General features: G+C 47.2%; 1 protein-coding gene across 2 annotated transcripts; it reads right to left on the minus strand.

Moving 5' to 3' along the window:
• Positions 1 to 1,072: 1,072 nt before the first annotated feature.
• Positions 1,073 to 19,810, minus strand: Actr5 (actin related protein 5). 2 transcript variants are annotated; one of them, XM_027421238.2, is made up of 10 exons: positions 19,201 to 19,810; positions 18,165 to 18,394; positions 16,177 to 16,346; positions 11,672 to 11,889; positions 10,855 to 11,037; positions 8,546 to 8,617; positions 7,570 to 7,686; positions 6,796 to 6,935; positions 2,586 to 2,718; positions 1,073 to 1,649 (listed from the first exon to the last, which is right to left on the minus strand). In XM_027421238.2, exons 1-10 carry the CDS (start codon positions 19,573 to 19,575, stop codon positions 1,392 to 1,394), a joined length of 1,896 nt encoding a protein of 631 aa, XP_027277039.1. In that variant the 5' UTR covers positions 19,576 to 19,810; the 3' UTR covers positions 1,073 to 1,391. The 2 variants fall into 2 exon arrangements, with proteins under 2 accessions (XP_027277039.1, XP_027277040.1); XM_027421239.2 differs by lacking the exon at positions 8,546 to 8,617 and having other exon boundaries at positions 19,201 to 19,809.
• Positions 19,811 to 20,429: the final 619 nt, after the last annotated feature.

The raw sequence follows: 20,429 nt of genomic DNA on the forward strand, positions 1-20,429 counted from the left end.
TGTTCATGACTACCGAAAACTTGAGCAATCCAGCTTCCTGGGTTTCACTGTGCCATGTGCCACGCTCACCTGTCCAGGACCCTTCACCACCCGCTCGACCTCCAAGACAGTCTTGTGACCTTATCCCTGCTGCTCAGGTTGTTTAAACTGCAGACTGAAGGAAGAAGACTGAGATGGCCACTGCTTAGCCCCATCTCTTGCCCTGGACGGTGCTGTGAAGGTTGGTCCAGACTCTTTCTGCCAACCCATCAGCCCTTGGCCCACCAGGCACAGCCAATGACTTAACAGGAAATGCCAACTCATGGGTTGGCTGTCAGGGTCTTCTAAGCCCCCTGCCAGTCTCACACTGCCCCTTCTGGTCTGCAGTTTCTCAGTCCCTGAGAACTGGAGATACAGATTCAGGGGGAAATGAGCAAACAGGTTGTGTGGTGGGTGCATCACAGACGCGTGCTGAGCTTCCCTGGATCTAGACATTCAGATTCCGCACTGCCATTAGCAGCTCTGCCTGGGCTACCCGGCTCAGTTCTTGGGTGTGTCTGAGAGTGAAAATTCCTGCCAAGAACCTATAAAAGAGGATGTTTAGTGGGGTGTGTTGTGCATCCCAGGAAGGCAGAGGCAGGAAGACTGAGTTTGAAACCAGTCTGAGCTGCACAGTGAGAGCCTGAGTCCTACGCAACAAAACAGGGAAGACGGCACCCACAGTTCAAGACAATACTGTAAAGGAACAGGGGAGGTGGCACTCAACAAAATGGAAAGTCCTTGGGATGAACTCTCCTCCATCAGTTCTGCAGAGGGGCATGCAGAGGGCATGGCACCAACAAAGCTACAAAACAGAAGAAAAAGTAAATTTCTGATAAGGCCTCACAGTGTGGGTAAGTTCCCAGTAAACAGTTAAAAGGCTGGGCCACAAGCACCACTGTCCATTCAGGACACACACCAGGCAGAGGACGGGTGTGAGGGTGGGGCAGGGGGCTCTTTCTACTCCTGAGAATCAGTGACGGCCTCGTCTACAACTTTACCGCCACCATCTGAACACCTAGGCAGCCACAGGACCCAGACACAAGCAGAAGAATAAACACTACACCGACAACGTCAGGGCATTTTTAGAAAACGAAGGCTTCCAAGTGCAAAGAGAAACACCTCGTGCCTGTCCACTTCTAGTCTCCACCAGTCTTCTCTCACTGCTGAGGAAAGCAGTGCCACAGCTCGCCCGTGGTATTCCATGCCAGAGGCCACTCTGTCCTTCACTGAGGCAGATCACCTGCTGTCCTCTGCTGCACTCCCAGGAGAAATCTAGTCAGTAGCCAAACAAAGCTGGTGGAGCTGGGCAGCGTGGGGCTCCGTCTTTGTCCCAAATACTGCCGATGTCATGAGTGAAGCCGTCCCCTCTGCTAGGCCTGTTCACCAGCTCCACTTCCACTGGCCCCGGATCCTCTCCCAGAAGTCTGGGTCTCTGAGGCACGTGAGGCCTGCTTAGGCAGGCGGATGGGGACGTAGGTGTTGGAGGCACAATGTTCCTTGAGGTACTCGCCCCCCTTCTCTTCATAGTCCTTCCTGGTGACCCAGGCTCCACTGTCTTCTAGGTGATCCAAGGCCCAGTCACGAGCGCCATACCAGGCATCCAGCACAGGGTTTGAGGCAAGCTGAACCTGGAACAATAAGCAGATGCACTCTGAAAAGGTATCTCCTACCAGAGCTCTAGGCCCAGGGAGGAAGGTTCTGCATCCTCACACACATACAGAAGGCCCCGGGTGGTGCCTCTACTGTGCAGAACAGCCCTGCACTCTCCAGACATAGCTAAGCCACGTGCACAGCTTCCCAGAACAGCACAGTTGCACAAGCACCAATTCACAGGCCCAGCTTCCCAACTAAGGCATGCCATTCCAGGTTAGAGGAACAGCCACCAGGCCCCTGCTCTGTGGTGCTGACAAGCACAACTATCACAAGGAGAGGGGTGATCTGTAGGTCACCGCGGCAGGGCAGCCATGGCCATGGCAGCAAGAGAACTTGGGAGAAACTACAGCAGAACAGGGTGACCAGGCATTCTATGAAACTGCCAATGCTCACAGGCAGAGCAAAGCTGGAGTCACCTGAGGCCTCAACTAGCCTGACCCAATCAGTCACAGCAAAGCCCTTGCTTTGAACAGGTCTTTACCTTATTCCCATCCCAATTCCTCTGCCAACCACAGCTCTAAACTTGGCTGGTGGCTCTGGAGTTTTTGGAAACAAAGCACAGGCCACACGAAGCAGCACGGGTGGGCACAGGCCGTGGACAACAGAGGCTTCCCTGGGGAAAACTATGGCTGCTCTCCCTGCAGCTGGTAAGAATCCTCTTATCTGAGGACCCTCTTTAAACTTCTGTATGTGCTCAATGCTGTCAGTTAAATAGAAGAACAGAGCGATATGCAAGCAGGATTCCTGTATCATCTGAATGTGGCTTAAAGACAAGGCCAGCCACTGAACCTCTGCAGTGGGTGACAGAATTGAAGAATCCTGGTCACTCACACCTTCAGGCAGTCACCACTAATCATCAGTCAGTGCCTGGATGCTAATCACAAACAGTGGACAGGAAGAGTAGGCAGTACCTGGAAGGAGGACTGAAAGGGCCTCATCTCTAGCAGCTCCTTCTCCATTCTGGCCTTCATGCCCGGATACATCACGTTCCCACCAGTGAGGAACACGTTCTGGACCAGGGTATCCTGAACAGCCTTTGGGTACCTAGGAGACAGAAAAAGGATACTCCAACTTGGCTGCTGGAACACGCTGTAGACAGATCAGGAAAGGCAAGCTCTTGGTACAACAGTCAACTTATCTGTGTCTACTTGACAAATGGAAAGATAAACAAAACCAGTGTTTTGTTTTTCATTCACAGCTCTACAATTTGCAGTCCAAAAATCAGACTGTTTTTGCCTTTGTAACACTTTTCTCTTAATGCTTCTGCTTTTGTAACACTATTTTTTTTATTCTTGAGATCATTTTATTAAAGTTGGAAAGAAAAAAAACAAAAACAAAAACCGCACAGGGCAGGCGAGCTGTAGCCCAGCAGCTTCCTTCCTGGAGAAGGTAGATGGAGGAGAGGGAGAGAGTCATGCCTTGTAGGAAGCCGGTTCCTGCATTATAATGCTGCCTGAAGACACCAAGGTGTGAATTACTTCACAGGCGCTGGGTAATCTCCATTCCTTTGATCTCTGCCTATCCCGTGGCTCATTTTGGCCTGAGGAGCTGGAGCCATTCATAGGGTAATACGTCCCAGGCGGCTGGTCAGCCTTTTATATAGGGATGGTTTTCTTCGTTCAATGTCTCTGCTCAGTCTCTGCTCAGTCTCTGTTCAGTCTAATGCATTAAAGCTTGTCTGCAGAAGGATCCGAGTGTCCTGCGTGTATTTCTTGCTGGCGAGGAATACAGAGCGGGCGCGGGACATATGGTGCCGAAACCCGGGAAGCTTAACATCTCCAGCACCTCAGAGACCCCTCTAACGAGGCGGATTCAGAACTGCAGGGTGGTAAATTCGGAGAGGTATGATTTTTCTGGACTTTGGCTTGGGAATGTTGCTATTTTGGGAGGTTAATCTATTTTGACTTTTCTCACTGTTGTAACAATCTTAAAGAAGTCCAAAATTACATATCAGAAACCGAATGTAATGAGAAAAATTCGGAGAGGTATGATTTTTCTAGACTTTGGCTTGGGAATGTTGCTATTGTGGGAGGTTAATATAGAGGCTTCTATGCTTTTACTAGGAGCTATTTTGACTTTTCTCACTGTTGTAGCAATCTTAAAGAAGTACAGAATTACATATCAGAAACCGAATATGGTGAGAGATGGGGCGCGCCTAACAATAAAATATAAGAAAAAAGGACCTCCCAGGATGTCTAGTGACATGGGAGTGTATATAAGAAAAAAAACTACAACAAATAAGAAAAAAAGACCTCCTGGAATGTCTACTGACAAGGGAGTGTATAAAGCTTTAAATCTTGATAGCTCTGATAACTCTAAAAGCTCAAGAGATAAAGTTTTAAAAGAAACAGCTCAGCTAGATGAGGGAGAGACAAAAAAGGAGGGAGAAAGAATGGGGAATGGCCGGTCACACCCCGGTAAATTTAAAAGCTGCCCTACAACGAAACTGGAAGCCTTGGAGCTGAGCAGCTCAGACTCTAAGATTTTAGACTCTAACAAGGAAACAGAGCTAGAGAAAGAAGCAGCACGGCCAAAAATGCCAGCGGGTGTGCTTCCATCAGCACCCCCACTATTTGAAACCGACTCCTTCTTACCATCAGAGGAATGGAAAAAATTACAGATGGCTTTCCCAGTCTTTGATAGGGGAAAAGGCCATGCCTGCTATTCAACACTTCTTAAAGGCCTGGAATGCCTGGGGCTTTAAAGCCTCATTTACATTAACGCTGGGGGCCATACCGAGGCCAAGCGTCTCACCTCAAAAACTAAAAGGCCAAAAGGAAATGGTAAAATGGAAAGATATCTTAACTGATCTTTGAAAAGGCCCGGATCCTATTCTCATAAGATCCAGGGGAGCGATATTGTGTTTTCTCACAGGATGAAGAGAATCCCCTGTGGATCCCAGAAAGACTCACCCGAAGAGTCCCTTCAGACCTCCAAAAGTCGGAACTCCACCCTCTACCCCCGGGAGTTGAGAGCCGCTATTGTTATCCAGATTAACTCCTGCCCTTGGTGGAGCGATTGTCTCTACTTAAGGGGTGGGGGTAATTGTTCGATGCAGCCGTTTACAGATTGCTGTTATTTTTGGCTGGCCTGTGAGAAAAGGGGTGGGTGTAATTGTTCGATACAGCCGCTTATGGATTACTATTACTTTTGACTGGCATGTAAGCTCCAGGGCTCAAACCAAGAGATCATCCAAGCGCTTATATCTTTGGCTACTAAGCGATAGGCCGCCGGCCAGACAGCTCTTGCACACCCGGAGCCTAGGCTCACTGCACAGGGTAGAGTGTCTGGTTTGTGCAGCCCCAAAAAGAGGGATGCTGAGCATAGGCATCGCACAGAGTTGCCTATTATACAGGCTTCTCTGGGAGGTACGTTGACCTGCATAAGGGTTACCTGCCTTGAGAATCCCCTTTCCCAGAAAAACGGCAGAGGACAGGTCGGGAGTACTTCGGGTCAAGCTGACAGCCTGATGGTGACTCTCGTACACAGTCTTAATGTTTGATTTTGGGAAGGTCAACCCCTGCCTCTATCCCTCAACATATGGGTGACCTATTTGCTTGTAATAATATAAAGCCTTTTCATTAATTAATAAAAAAAGGGTGATATGTAGGAAGCCGGTTCCTGCATTATAATGCTGCCTGAAGACACCAAGGTGTGAATTACTTCACAGGCGCTGGGTAATCTCCATTCCTTTGATCTCTGCCTATCCCGTGGCTCATTTTGGCCTGAGGAGCTGGAGCCATTCATAGGGTAATACGTCCCAGGCGGCTGGTCAGCCTTTTATATAGGGATGGTTTTCTTCGTTCAATGTCTCTGCTCAGTCTCTGCTCAGTCTCTGTTCAGTCTAATGCATTAAAGCTTGTCTGCAGAAGGATCCGAGTGTCCTGCGTGTATTTCTTGCTGGCGAGGAATACAGAGCGGGCGCGGGACAATGCCTCCTGAGATAGTTAGCTGCAGACAGCAGGCACATGTCTTTAGAGAACAGAGAAAGCCCAAGTATGGGGCAGCCATGCTTGGAGTCACAATACCCATCCTATCATAATCAAAAGCAACACTCCCTCGCCCAACTGGAGTAAGGAGCACTCACTGAGGGCAACCCTGCATGAGCGGCAGGCGCATTTGATAGATATGGAAGCTCTCTATAAGCACATGCATACAAGAATCGGGAGGTCTTTCAAGAGCAATGCATATTTGGGGAGTAATTTAAACATCACTAGTTTTGCTGGGTGTGGTGGCACATATCATTAATCCCAACATCGGGAAGGAAGGGCCAGATAGATCTCTGAGTGTGAGGCCAACCTGAGATTGAGTTGCAGGACTGCCAGGGCTACACAGAGAAATCCTGTCTTGAAAACACAAAACAAAAAGAAAAGAAAAAAGAAAAAAACCCACTAGTCTTAGGGCTGAAGAAATGTTAAGAGTACATCACATGCACACTGGCTGTTCTTCCAGAGGACCTGGGATCAATTCCTAGCACCTACATGGTAGATCACAACCCTTGTAGCTCTGGTTCCAGGGGATCCAATGCCCTCTTCTAACTTCCAAGGCATTAGACACATGCACAGTCTACATACATACATACATACATGCATGCATGCATGCATACATACATACATGCATACATACATACATACAGGCAAAATACACACATACATTTTTCCAAGAATACACACTGCTTTTGCAGGGGACCCAAGAGGTCCCTGCACTCATGTACACATAACCCCCCCATAATTAAAAATTAAATTAAAAAGTCCCTAGTGTTACTGGGTATGGTAGTGCACTCTTATGATCCCAGCTACTCTGGACACTCAGAGGCCACTGAGTACATAAGGAGACCCTATCTCAATGAATCTATAAGTAAAACATCACTGATATGTCAAGTTTCACATGAAGCTGGGGCGTACTGCCTCTGTTGCTCAGACTCCAAGGTTAAGTTTGCAGAGCTCATAGACGAATGAGCTCACTGGCGCCTGCCCTTCCTGCAGGCCTAGGTCAGAGAGCATACTACCTGAGCAAGGCCAGCAACGGAGAGCACTGCAGACCTCCCCACGCCCATCAGACACCTTTCCCATGCAAAACCCAGGAAGAGGCTCAGGTGAGGATGGGGCATCACTCACTCACCTGTCCAGGACGTAATGAAGAGTCTCTGCAATCCCTGCCTGCTCCTCTCCTATGAGAGACGGCTGGAAAATAATCTCCGGGGCACGAATCCTTTCTGTCCCAACAAACAGCTGATGATACGCTGCCAAGTTAAACACGGGCTTCAAACCCAAGGTTTAAAAGATGTTTTTAGGCCATAAATGACAATTCCCTCAGCTATCAGTTCTCTGAAATCACATCTCCTCTAGCCCAGCTTCCCTGTCCAGGTTAGAAACATGTCGCCGCCACCACCACTCCAACTCTCTTCACTACAAGACAATGCCTCCTACCTTTGCTCAACCCCAGAATGACAAATCCCTATACACTGTGACATGCCCAAGTTGCAGGAGGGGACTCTAGAGAGCAGCAGTGAAGAGGCCCAGGGGGAAGATCCTGTCTCTACCCATGCTGGTTTAGCACCTCCTCCTACCAAAGGCTCAGGTACAGCCAGCCAGTTTATCTTGCTGCCACCATCATGACAAGATGCACAGACCCTAGTAAGGATGATGACATTGGCTGAAATGTAAAGGACATCACTGAGAGCCAGTCTGTAAGTCTGGAGACCTCAGTCACTAGGCAGATACCTCTGTTACCAGCCGCTCACATTCAGGGTGGCCCTGGCCCCTCAAACAACCACCAGGGAAAGCCTCTGACTGACAATGAGAGCACTGGTACCCTCCGAGAAGCACAACTCGGCCAGTCCCTTATGCCACTGGCTTTAAAACCTAAGTGTGGTCTTGGCAGCAGTAGTCAAACCTGGACTGTGGTGACTGGCTTCTCCACTTCAGGCGCTTCCTCTGAGAACAAGGGCTCGAAATCATTGATACTCTCCACATCCTCCAGGGAGGGCTCCAGTTGTTCCAGGTCAGGAGTCTGAGGACAGAACAAAGCACTAATCAAAACAGCAGAGAAACTGCTCGTCAGCAAATCTCAGCTCTGATTCCATCCTGGAAATGGACAGGGTCTCACCCAGTGTTCCAAACACCTGTCCAAAAACTAAACACCCTTCAAAGCAGTTCACACAGGACGTATGGACATGGGAACAGGGACGGGGTCTCACACACACACACACACACACACACACACACACACACACACACACACACACACACACACACACACACAAGTTAACACTAAAAGATGCCCAGCAAAATGGCTCAGAGGTTAACCAAGCTTGCCACAAAACTGACAACCGGAGTTCAATCCCCGAAACCCATAAGGGGGAAGGAGAGAATTAACTCTCAGAAATTGTCCGCTGACCTTCACGTTTGTGTGCTATAGCACACGCACTCACACACACAACTTAAAAACAAATAAGGTCAGGTGTGTTAATCCCATCATTTGGGAGGTAGAGGCAGATGAAGTTTGAGGTCAGCCTGGTCTACAGAGTGAATTCCAAAACAGCCATAGCTGCAGAGTGAGACCCTGTCTCAAGAAAAGAGAGAGAGAATGTGTGTGTGTGTGTGTGTGTGTAGTCCTTGCAGCATTATCATGAGAATAATTCAGCATTTCAGGGACCACAATGGGTTGATCTGTAGGAGAAAAATGGACACTAGCGAATACTGGTTGAACCTCCCTTTAATCCATAGTTGGGTTTCAATATACATTCTGGAGTGCCCACAACTATTCACTTCATTATAACTGAATTACATTGGTGGGAAATACTAAAAGGTAGAACAGGTGAGCCAATGCCATGGCCAAACGCATCCCCAGAAGGAGAACTGTAACTCACGCTACTCTCCAGCAATGCAGACTGACAGCTAAGAGATGTGGTGGCAGATTGGTGCAGCTGCTGTGGGATAACCTGTAAAGATACACTGTAAATAAAGATGTGTCTGCTTCACCTCATTTGCCTAGGGCAGCTTCTGATTGGTTTAATAAAGAGCTAAACAGCCAATAGCTAGGCAGAAGAGGATAGGCAGGACTTCCAGGTACAGATAGGAACTCTGGGAAGACTCTGGGAGGCAAGGGATTTGCCAGCGAAACTTGGAGGAGGTTGGACATACGGTACTGAGAGGTAACAAGCCACACAGCAGAATGTAGATTAACATAAACAGGCTAACTTAAATTTTAAAAGCTAGTTGGGGACAAGCCTAAGCTAAGACCAAGCTTTCATAATAAAAAGTCTCCATGTCATTACTCAGGAGCTGGCATTCCAAAGAAAGACCCACTTTATACATCAAATTTGCTAGAGAGCAGTGTGTGTGTGTGTGTGTGTGTGTGTGTGTGTGTGTGTGTGTGTGTGTGTGTGCATATGTGCGCAGGTCACTGTACACATGTGTGCCCAGTGAGAGAGTGAAGTCTGATGTCTTCTTCTATTGCTCTCCATCTTACTTTTTAAGAAAATGTTGTATGTATGTATGTATGTATGTATGTATGTATGTATGTATGTATGTGTGAGGCTGTGTGCATGTGTGTGCAGGTGCCCAAGGATCACAGAGGCATCAGATTTCCGGGAGCTGAAGATACTGGTGGTTATGAGTCATCCAATGTAGACAGTGAACACTAAACTCATCCTCTGAAAGAGCAGTACATGCTCTTAGCAGCTGACCCATCTCTCCAGCCATTCACCATAGTTTTTGGCAGCCTTTCCCTGAACCTGATGCTCCGTGGTTTGGCTAGACTGGCTGGCCAGGAGCTCTGGGGATCCTCCTGTCTTTGCCGCATTATGGCTAGGATTACAGGCACACTCCACTGTACCCAGCCTGAGTACTGGGGATCCAAACTCAGTCCTCATGTTTGCAGGACCAATGCCATCTCCCCAGGCCCCTAAAACAAGCTCCCCGGTCCTACAAAGATCTGTTGTATGTCCCCAGAGCACAGACAAGGTATAGGAGTACCATGACAAGATGGAGGAATGCTGAAAGCACAGTCTATAAAAATCTTCAGGAAAAGAAATAAAGGGAAGCAGGTCCCCAACTGCCCGGGATCCCATTTTCAGCTGCTTGTATTCCCTTTGCATTTAAAACCCCTTGCCTGCATCTGACCCTGAGGTACTTTCATGTCTTACTAACATGTTAATGGATAAATACATAACAGACAACACGGTTTTAAGTTCCAGAAAGCCAGCTCTAATCTGAACATAGCATGAAGCCTGGAAAAGCAAATGAAAATGCCCAGTGGCTCCATGGAAGTTGGTCTGGGGTGCCTGGTGACAGTGAGGGCAGCTGAGATCCCTTCTTCCCTAGATTGTAGTATCCAGAGCAGGCCACCTAGTCCCATACTTATGCAAAGTAGTGTTATCAACATTGACCACTATAAAGTTAAAACACTGATCAACAGAACTACTGAAGATACCCTAAATCCTACAGTATCAACACTCAGCAAGAATGTAATTCTTAAGAAATAAATACATCCTTCTTATTAGCATGCAATTTTGCTTTCATTTAGTAAATGGAAAAACTGTGTCTATATACTTGGGTTATGTAAAAATTTCTCTGGGTTCAGCAGGGTCATAAGCAGAAAAGGATTTAAAAGGCCGCTCTAGAGCAGAGCAGTCAGTGGGCAGGGAATACAAGGCTGAGAGTTGATGCTATGGTGAAGTTCCATCTGGGAGCCTGTGCTATAAGAGCAAGCTCCACCCTGACTCAAACACAGCTGTGATGTCACTGAGGAGCAACTACCCTATACCCAGCATCAAATGGCAGTGACCCTGACTTTTCCACAGCACCATACCTTTCTAAAAACACCAATAATAAAGGGTTTAATGCAAGCTGCCTTAATGGCTGGAGTGGTAGCTTGATTGACAGAGTGCTTGTCTAACACTCATGAAACAGCCCCAGATTCGATTCCTAGCACCATATCAACTGGACATAGTGATAGTACACACACTTATAATCCCAGCACTGGGGAGGCAGAAGTAGGAGGACCAGAAGTTCATGGTCATTTGTGACCACATACTGGGTTCAAGGTCAACCTAGGCTGCTATACGAAAACCCTGTCTCAAAAAGAGAAAGTTTAAGGGTACAATTGACTCGGAGAGTAAAAGCACTTGTCCCAGCCTAAGGACCCGAGGAGATTCCCTCCCCAGGCCCCAGTCACCTCTGGCTTGCTGTCTACTACATCTACTTCGAGGTTGGCTTCCGCTTGAAGAATTTTCTGCTTGGCCTGCTCCACAGCCAAGGTGAGCTTCTGGATATAGGACTGCAGTTCTTCTGGGGAGTCCATGTTCAGCTCTATGAGGGCTTTGTGAAACTGGTCCATCTGGCCATCCTCTAGGAGCTCCTGAAACCAGAGCAGGCACAATCTATTCCCAGAGACAGGGCAGTCATCAACTTGGGGAAAGTAGCTCAGAAGCCAGAAGAGATGGGTGGGGTGGGGAGTGAGGTGTGTTGTTTCTGGGGCTCCCTAGCCAGTCCCCAGTAGAATCACCCCTCCAGTTTCCACCATGGGCTCATACCTGCCCTCCTCTCCAACTGTCTGGGCTGGCTAGCTCTGCAGACTGGATACTGGTTTCAGCACCATGTAATTAGTGAAAACTAATCTGTGGTGACAGCCATCACAGATGCAACCACCTCTGAGTGGGAAGGAGCCACTGAGAGGAGATAATGGTAATGCTGGGACATGTGCATGTATCACTTTGTGAAACTCACTGAGACGCCCACCCTAAGACCTGTGTACCACGCATGCTGCACTTACATAGAAAAGTTCAAAAGAACAAAATAACCCATCAAGTAGAGCTGGAGTCCACAGCTCTGTACAGACGCCTGCCACTGTGCATGCTGGTCATCTCCATGACTCCCGTCTCTGAACTCCAACTCCAAAGATGACTTGACGGCCAATGCATATTATGGTCCAGGAAACCAGAGAGGAAGAGAGGGTCACCTTGCAGAGCCAGGCCAGGGCCCTGTTGCATCACCTGCACATAGAGCAGCCGCTCCAGGCGCTCCTGATCCAGCTGTAGCTTCTCCTCCCGCCGCCGGGCGTTGAGCTCCTGAAGTCGTCGCAGCTGCTGCTGCCGCCGCTCCTGCTTCTCCTCAGCCGTCAGTGTGCTACCCAGGAGCTTGTTAGAGAATGGGAGCTGCATCTTGTGGACATTGTTCTCATAGTAATCAGGGCACCGCCACTTCTGCAATTCTTCAAAGAAATGGTTGGGAGACTTCAGAGAGTGAAAGCCTTGTCAGCAGTGAAACAGAAAACTGACGCCACGAACAAGTGACACCGAGCACATTCAGAACCTCTGACTCCAAATAAACACTAAATGTAGCCATAAAACCTGGGCCTATGCAGACTGCTCTGAGGGTCTCCAGATGGAAATCACACAAGGAGGAAGCTGGAACAGCCAGCATGAGGAAAATCTGTTAAACACATGAAGCTAAGTGCCTCATGAGTCACTTAAAATATGTTCAATAACTTAAACTAAAAATAATAAAAACATTGAGGTCTGATAGGCTCCCACAGTTCACAGGTTTAGCATGTAAGACATTTTGGCATAAAGCATAAAGAAGTGTACTGCTAACACTGCTACCCAGACATGATCAATACTGACTCTACATAGATGAGGAAAAGTTACACTCTGCTCTATTCTCTAGAGTTACCACCTAAAAAATACAGTCTAGCCTAGCGTGGTGACACACACCTTTAATTCCACCTTTTGGTTCAAGGATCTCTCAATTCAAAGCAAGCTTGGGCCATATAAGGAGCTCCAGGCCAGGCAGAGCTGCACAGTGAGACCCTGCCTCAAAAATAAAATAAAATAGAAATCCAATAACCTAAAAGGCAGAGAGAAAGAGAAAAAAATAAAATAGTAGTCCTAAATTCAAACGCAAATATATTAACTGCAAATGGTCTTTGTATCCATAGGCTGCTGCCTCGGAGCACAAGGCCTGAATGCCCTCCCTGGTAGAACAAAAGGGTAATAGATGTTTAGCATAGCGCAACCACTACAAGCTCATCTGAATTACATTGACAAAGAACAGAGCTAAAGGGATACCAGCAGGGAGTGGTGGTGCCTGCTCCTAAGCCTAGCACTTGAGAAGCAGAGGCAGGAGGATTAAGAGTTCAAAGCTACCCTCAGATACTCAGGGAGTTTTGATGAAACCTGGGCACATGTAACTCTGTTGCTAAATAAATAAATGGAAAGATATACCATATAAACCCTATTAAAAAGAAAGCTGAGGGCTGGAGAGATGGCTCAGAGATTAAGAGCACTGGCTGCTCTTCCAGAGGACCCGAGTTCAATTCCCAGCAACCATATAGTGGCTCACAACCATCTGTAATGAGATCTGGTGCCCTCTTCTGGTGTGTAGGCATGCATGTAGATAACTATATACATAATAAATAAAATCTTTAAAAAAAAAAAAAGAAAGAAAGAACGCTGAATTGGTTTTATTTAATTACTTAGAGACAGGATCTCACTATATAGCCCAGGCTAGCCTGGAACTTACTAATAAACCAAGCTAGCCTCAAACTCAAGAGATCCATTGCATCTGCCTCCCTAGTGCTGGGATTAAAAGTGTGTCTCACCACGCCCTGGTGGAGTGACTCTTAATGTTCAAGTGGCCTTCAAAGCAGAAAAATAAACTGCCAGAATAAGAAGAGACAGGACACCATACAAAGACAAAAGGTCAACAGACAAGAAGATGCAACAATGTTAAATTATATAGCTAACAAGACAAAGTGAGATAACCAACAGCACACACTAACAGGTCTGGGCTGGGAACACAGCTCAGAAATAGAGTGCTTGCCTGGCATAGTAAAGTCTGGTCCTCAGTTTAAAAACCCAGCAACAACAAAGCAACTGACAGAACTGAAAGGAGAAACGGGGATGCGCACAATTACACCTAATGACATCAGTACACTCTTCCCAATTATCATCAGAGCCAGTGGGAGGAAGGTGCTATCAAGGCTATAGCAGAGTTGACCACCGTCACCGGAAGTCACCTGAATGCCCTACCTATGGAGCACAGTAAATGCTCTTCAGGTGTGTAAGGAACCTCTGCCAAGTATGAATACATGGAGGTCATACAATAAACAAGTTTAGCTGACATCAAACAAAGCTTTCATCATAATGGAATTAAACTAAAGATAAACCACAGAAAGGTGTCTTATAACATACTTCTAAACAATCACTTTAAGAAGCAGTTTTGAAGAAATCAGAAAATATTTTTAAACTCAATAAAAATGAAAATGAATCAAATTCATGGCATGCAGATACAGCAACAATGTTGAAAAGGGAAATTCAAAGAATTAAATGCTACTTTATGTGCAGGAATAATTTTGTCTGCATGTCTGTGCACCACATGCATGAAATGTTCATGGGAGCCACAAGAGGGCACCAGATCCCCTGGATCTGCAGTGACACATTTGTGAGCCAGCATTGCATAGTTACAGAGACCCTGTCTCATAAACAAAAGAGAAAAAAAAAAAAAAAAAAAAAACCAAGAGGCTAATCCAAGTATATCAAGGAAGGAAACCCACAAACTTTCTTTCCATGTCTATCTCCCCAACTTCTTTGTGCTTCATAAGCCACAGGTGCTTAAAACAAAGGTGTTCTGAAGTCATAGCTGAACCATGGAACTGGGAAGCTGTGACAGGAGAGCCAGGAGTTCGATGTCAAGATGGGCCTACATGGGGACACTGTCCAAAACCAAAAGGTTAAAAGAATGGAAGGAAGGAAGGAGGGAAGGAAGGAAGGAGGGAAGGAAGGAAGGAAGGAAGGAAGGAAGGAAGGAAGGAAGGAAGGAAGGAAAAGAAAGAAAGGAAGGAAGGAAGGAAGGAAGGAAGGAAGGAAGGAAGGAAGGAAGGCAGGCAGCAAATTTTATGTTCTATGGTTTTTACCACAATTAGGGTACTTGCATGTGCTTGTTTTTTTTTTTTTTATCTTTGCCTAGTTGTATGTTAAGTACACTGCACATGCCTGATGTCCATGGAGGCCACAGGAAGGCAGCAAATCCCCTGGAACTGGAATCAGAGGTGGTAATGAGCCACTGTGTGGGTGCTCCAAACAGAACCCAGGTCCTCTGCAAGAGCAGCAAGGGCTCTGTGCCATCTCTGTGCCCTCCAGGTTTGTTTCTTTTGAAACAGGGTCTCATATAGTCTATGCTGGCCTCAAATCACTGGAGGCAAAGATGGCCTTGCATATCTGATCTCCTACCTCTACCTCCAAGTGTGCTGGAATCATGAGTCTGCTTCATTCTAAGCTAGGGACAAACTCTAGGAGAGCAAGTACTCTACAACTGAGCAACAGCCCAGCCTCAGTCTTTTTTTTTTTTTTTTTTTTTTTAACATCTGTGTGTATATGTGTATGTGTGTACACATGGGAGGTCAGAAGTCAACTTGCTTGCTAAAATTGGTTCCCTCTTTCCACCTTGTAGGTTCTTGAAGCAAGCACATTTACCCAATCAGCCATCTCACAGGAGGTTTTTTTGTTTTTTTCAAAGATGTCACATCTGGGTGCAGGCAGTACTCTTGTAACCTTTTAGCACTCTGTCCTTAGAATATACTAAATGAGCTTTCTAGTCAAAGAATAAAAACCAAGTAAAGGCATTGTCTTTCCAAAGCTCAGCTGTGGTTGCCTGAAGGCCAGTACCTTTAATGACCACAAGAAAAGCCAGTCATGTTCTATGGGAAAGAGCTGCCTTAATAGTGTTACTAACCAACATGCTTGGATTTTATCTGGATCATTTATATTTGTAAGGAAAACATTATTACATCTGTGTAATAAGCAATAGTAACAAAAAAATACATCAGAAGTAAAGTACAATCAGAAGTTCAAGGTGCTTAGAGGCCAAGGCAGAAACATCAAGGTTTTGAGGCTACACTCAAGTAGTGGCCAGCCTGGGCTATATAAGGACACTGCCTCAAAAATAAAAGTTGGAGATATGTTGAAACCTGACAGGTATTCTGACATCACTCTTAGGATGTTAGGAAAAACAATTTCAATTGGCCTCAGACTTTTGTTTTTGTTTTGTCAAGACATTGAGTTTCTGTGTAGCCCTGGCTGTCATGGAATTCACTCTGTAGACAAGGCTGGCTTTGAACTCAGAGATCTACTTGCCTCTACCTCCTGAGTACTGGGATTAAAGGTGTATGCCACCACACCCAGCTGTCTCAAACTTTTTAAACTGGCACACTGTGCTCCCTCTCTCAAAAATGTTAGCTTTTAAAACAAGTTGCAAGTTATCCTGGAGGCACGTTATAAAAGCTATGATATGTGAAGGAAACCTGATTAGGACAATTACTTAACTGACTCATCTCACAAAGAGAACACCAAAAGGGGAGAGGGATGCTGAGCAAACAAGGGTCACACTGGGAACAATGTGAAGAACCCTGGGAGGCTAACAATTGAAAACTGGAGCAAGGTCCCCGCATCACCTGCCCCGTAGTCCCCCGCATCACCTGCCCCGTAGTCCCCTGCATCACCTGCCCCATAGTCCTCCGCAATGTAGCTGTGCTCCTGTAGGATCTCCTCCATGCGGCTGAGGGTGATGGCTGCCAGGTGCCCTGGATACTTGAGCTGGAGAAGCCGCTGCAGGTAGCCAGCCGCCTGACTTCCTCCGAGATTGATGCGTTTGCAGTTTTTGGCATCTAGCCTACACCAAAGTAGTACAGAAAAACACTGAAAGTCTGTCCAGCATGAGAGATGTGGGACATCTTGGGGATAACGGGGATTGAATGCAGACAAAGCAGCAGACTAGCAGAGAGTCTGGGCACCTAAAACCCCACATCAGGAAGATTCCCCTGCAACCTTTACCAAAGGCCAGAATTCCTATGCACAACCAGATGTGGCCCTTTAACGTCTGGTCAGTCTCAGAGTCTCATGGTGGGCATGCCTTTAATCCTAGAACTTTGGAGGCAGAGGCAGGCAGATCTCTTGTAAATCCCAGCCTAGTCTACAAAGTGAGTTCCAGGACAGCCAGGACTACGTAGAGAGAGACCTTGTCTCAGAAAAAAACACCAAGAAAAAAGAAAAGAAAAGAAAAGAAAAGAAAAGCCATTCAACAGAGTAAATACACATTCCAAAGCAAAACTATCATGCGGCTCAGCCATGCTTCTCGGGGTTGGGGGTTCCTGGAGTCAAGTAGCCTAGAAACAACAGGAAAATGGTCAAGCATGCCAAGTCCAAGGGCTACTGGCTCTGGGTCTAAAAGTCTGCATTTCATAAGCTTCCTGAGAACTGTGTCCCTCCACAATTAGATAGGTAAGCACATGCACACAGCCAAGTGAGGGGGCGAGAACCTCATTTTAGCAGAGCCACAAAGCCAAGCATCTAGCTTTGGAACCAGGGCTCATTTAACCACACCTCTTTATGCAATGTGGGAAACCTTTAGGGGCATAATGATAGCCTCATCTCACATGAGAAAATAAAACTAAATTCTAAGATAGGAATAGATTCCAACTATGTCTGCCTTTTATTCAACTCTAAAAATTTCCACAATTGCCTAGTATGTGTTAGACAGTATAACCAAAATAAAGGTATGGACAATATAGTTAAAGATCTTACAATGCATTTTTTAATTAAAAAATGACTCCAGAAGCTGGGCATGTTAATGAATGCTTTTAATCCCAGCACTCAGGAGGCAGAGGCAGGCAGATCTCTGTGAGTTCAAGGATGGCCTGGTCTACAGAGCGAGTGCCAGGACAGCAAATGTAAACAGAGAAACCATGTCTCAAAAAAAAAAAAAAACATAACAATGACTCCAGAATACCAAGGTGGTCTAAATTAAATGTCTTCAAGAGACAGAGATGGCTCCGCTGGTAAAGGTACTGATTGTAAAGGCTGAGGGCTTCTGAGCTCAATCCCTGGGGACCCACGTGGTGGAGAGAAACAATGTGCTTACGTTGTCCTCTGTCTTCCATGTTCCTGCCCAGCACTCTCAGGTACACACACACACACACACACACACACACACACAAACACACACTCACAGATATTTGTTTTTTTGACACAGAGTTTATGTAGCCTTGGCTGTCCTGCAACTCACTCTGTAGACCAGGCTGGCTTTCAACTCACAGAGATCCACCTGCCTCTGCCTCCCAAGTGTGAGGATTAAAGGCATGTGCCACTACTGCCGGGTTAAAGAAAGAAATAAACATATTCAAATAACTTACTCAAAATATGTTTATTAAATGTCTATTATGGATAGGTACTATGTTAACTATTCCCTCATAAATCAGAATTATAAAATTATGTAACTGTCAAGTAGACATGGGATCCACTTGAACTACCTTCAGGAGGTCCTAAAGGGCAGGTAAAATAACTTACAAAGTCACACACTAATGTAGGTCTGAGCTAAGCCCAGTTCAGTCCATCATCTAGCACTTGCTAGACATTCCCAATAGATACCTTGGCATTCCGGTTTCAGTGGGCCCTAAATCAGTGCTCCTTAAATGCCACAAGCACAACTCACCTTCCTTCTAAGACGGGTAAAATGTGTGTACACTGGTAGCCGGATGAAATGATGAGGCCGCTGGAAAGGGCATTCTTGGGCATGTTGTGATAGAAGCTGAAGAGACTATCTATCCCATAGGCAACCTTGGGGATTCTATAGCATTCAAACAGGAGCTCCGACATCATTTGGCGGGAATAGAGTGGGTTGCACACGGCCTCTGTCAAAACTATGGGATGATCGACACAGCCCTACTTTGAGAGAGGTACAAATACAAGAATGACTACAGAATATGTATGAAATGCAAAAACAAACCCAAATCCTTGTTGAGAGTCTGAATTGCTTTGTATCACTAATTAAAAACCTAATGGGGGGGGGGGGCTGGAGAGACGATTAGCACTGGACCCAAGTTTGTTTGCCCAGCACCTTCTCATCAGGACCACTCGGAACCACACGACCCCAGCTGCAGAAGATCCAAGGCCTAAAGCACCTACACACTGTACACAAATACACTCGCACAGACAATTTTGGAACAAATCTTTAAAAAGGTGATCAAAGCAATTATAAAGCATACATTTCAATTTTGGAAAGCACTAATGTATGGTCAACTTAAGTTTTTTTGTTTGGGAGTTTTTATTTGTTAATTTCTTGAGATGGGTGTGTTTGTGTAACCACCCTGACTGTCCTTGAACTCACAGCGATCCGCCTGCCTCTGCCTCGGGAGAGCTGGGATTAAAGGCGTGTGCCACCATTTCCGGCTCAATTCAAGCTTTTTATAAGTCAAGCTTTGGCCAAACTGTTAATAAATCATGTGGGCTCTATCTTCAAAATACTTCCAGGACCGGACTGGTTCTTGTCAACTCATCTCTCACTAGACTGTTGCAAAGGTCTAACTGGTCCCTTGTTTCCATGACAGTCCACTCACTGTAAAGACACCGTGGTTCCAGCCCCGGTGTACCCTTAACACCCTTAACTCCTAGCCCAGGGCAGACACGGGTGGAGTGTTTAGCAAAAGGACTGCCTGGGGTGCCGCCCGCCCCGCCCAGCCTGCCCTCACCTGCGAGGAGACGCCCAGGTGCTGGAAGCTGTAGTCCAGCAGCAGTTCCTGCAGCTCCAGGTTGACCGGCACGTTGCGGTCGAAGGGGGAGCGCAGCATCCAGCGCAGCGGCTCCAGGCTGCCCAGCGCGTTGCCCACCTGCGGCCCCGGCCCGCCTCGCGCTCCGCCACGGCCGCGGGCGCACACGGCGCGGAACTGCAGGCGCGGCTCAGGGCCCGGGTCTGGCCCGGGGCACGCCCACCCGGCGCGAGCCTGGAAAGATCCGTTGTCCAGCACCAGCGGCACCGGCTGCGAGCCGAAGGCTACCGGCTCGGCCTCCAGCACCGGATCCGGCGCGGCGCGGGCATCTCGAAACCGGAACACATTCGCCTCCATGTTGGCCAGCGCCGGCCTCGCCCCGACGCCGCATGCGCCACGAAGCTCCGCCCCCCCTGCTTGAGTCCTGGGCCCCGAAGTATCTGGAAGCCTCTTCCTTACGCGGGGGCTCGCCGGTTTCTGCACCTGATTCTGTCCCTGGTGGTCCAGAACCTTACGCGGGGCCTCTAAGCCCTGCTGGTCCCCGCCGCGAGTCTAGCTCATCCCCCGCCGAAGTCCTCCAGTGGCCACGCCTCCTCATGCTAACTGGCTGGCCAGGAGCTCCGCCCCAGTTCTGAGCCGTGGGGCCTCTGCGTGGCCACGCCTCCTACGCTAACTGCAGCCCAAGGCTCCTCCCCCACCGGGCTGGACCCCGCCCCTCCCTAGCCCCTTAGTCAGTCTGCCACCTACCTCACCTTGCTGATCTAGTCCTTAGCTTTATGATCACCTCCTTTGACTCTTCCCACAGGCTGTCCTCTCAGGAAGACCTCAAATATTGAGGGAAAAAAAGGGCTGTTAATTATTGATTGACATATAAATGTACTTTCCCTTCTTTGACTGCTTTAACTCTCCCATGTGTCCATCTCATTAAATGTAACCTTGTCACCAAATTCTGTCAAGCAGGGTGTGGGAGTAGAGGTGATGTGACTAATTACCAGTTTTAAGAGAAAACTACTAGGCCACTCGTTTTGCCTGTGTTCCTCTTTCTGCGAGTTAAGGGGATCCCATCATTAAGGACCTCACAGCTGTGCTTTTTGCTAACTGAACCCCAAACGCTCCACCAGTTGTCCACACATCCCTCAATTATTTCACTCACATAAAACAGTTTAAGGTGAATTGCGGTTGTGATGCACACCTGTAATCCCAGCACTTGG

This window comes from Cricetulus griseus, chromosome 6, assembly GCF_003668045.3.
Source record: "Cricetulus griseus strain 17A/GY chromosome 6, alternate assembly CriGri-PICRH-1.0, whole genome shotgun sequence".
Classification (NCBI taxonomy): domain Eukaryota; kingdom Metazoa; phylum Chordata; class Mammalia; order Rodentia; family Cricetidae; genus Cricetulus; species Cricetulus griseus.

Coding starts and splice junctions, on each gene's coding strand:
- Actr5 (XM_027421238.2), bottom strand. CDS start 19,575: ATGGAGGCGAATGTGTTCCGGTTTCGAGATGCCCGCGCCGCGCCGGAT. Junction 16,347..18,164: donor TTACCCGTCTTAGAAGGAAG/GTGAGTTGTGCT, acceptor ACTTTGGTGTAG/GCTAGATGCCAAAAACTGCA. Junction 8,618..10,854: donor TAGTAGACAGCAAGCCAGAG/GTGACTGGGGCC, acceptor GTATCTTTACAG/GTTATCCCACAGCAGCTGCA.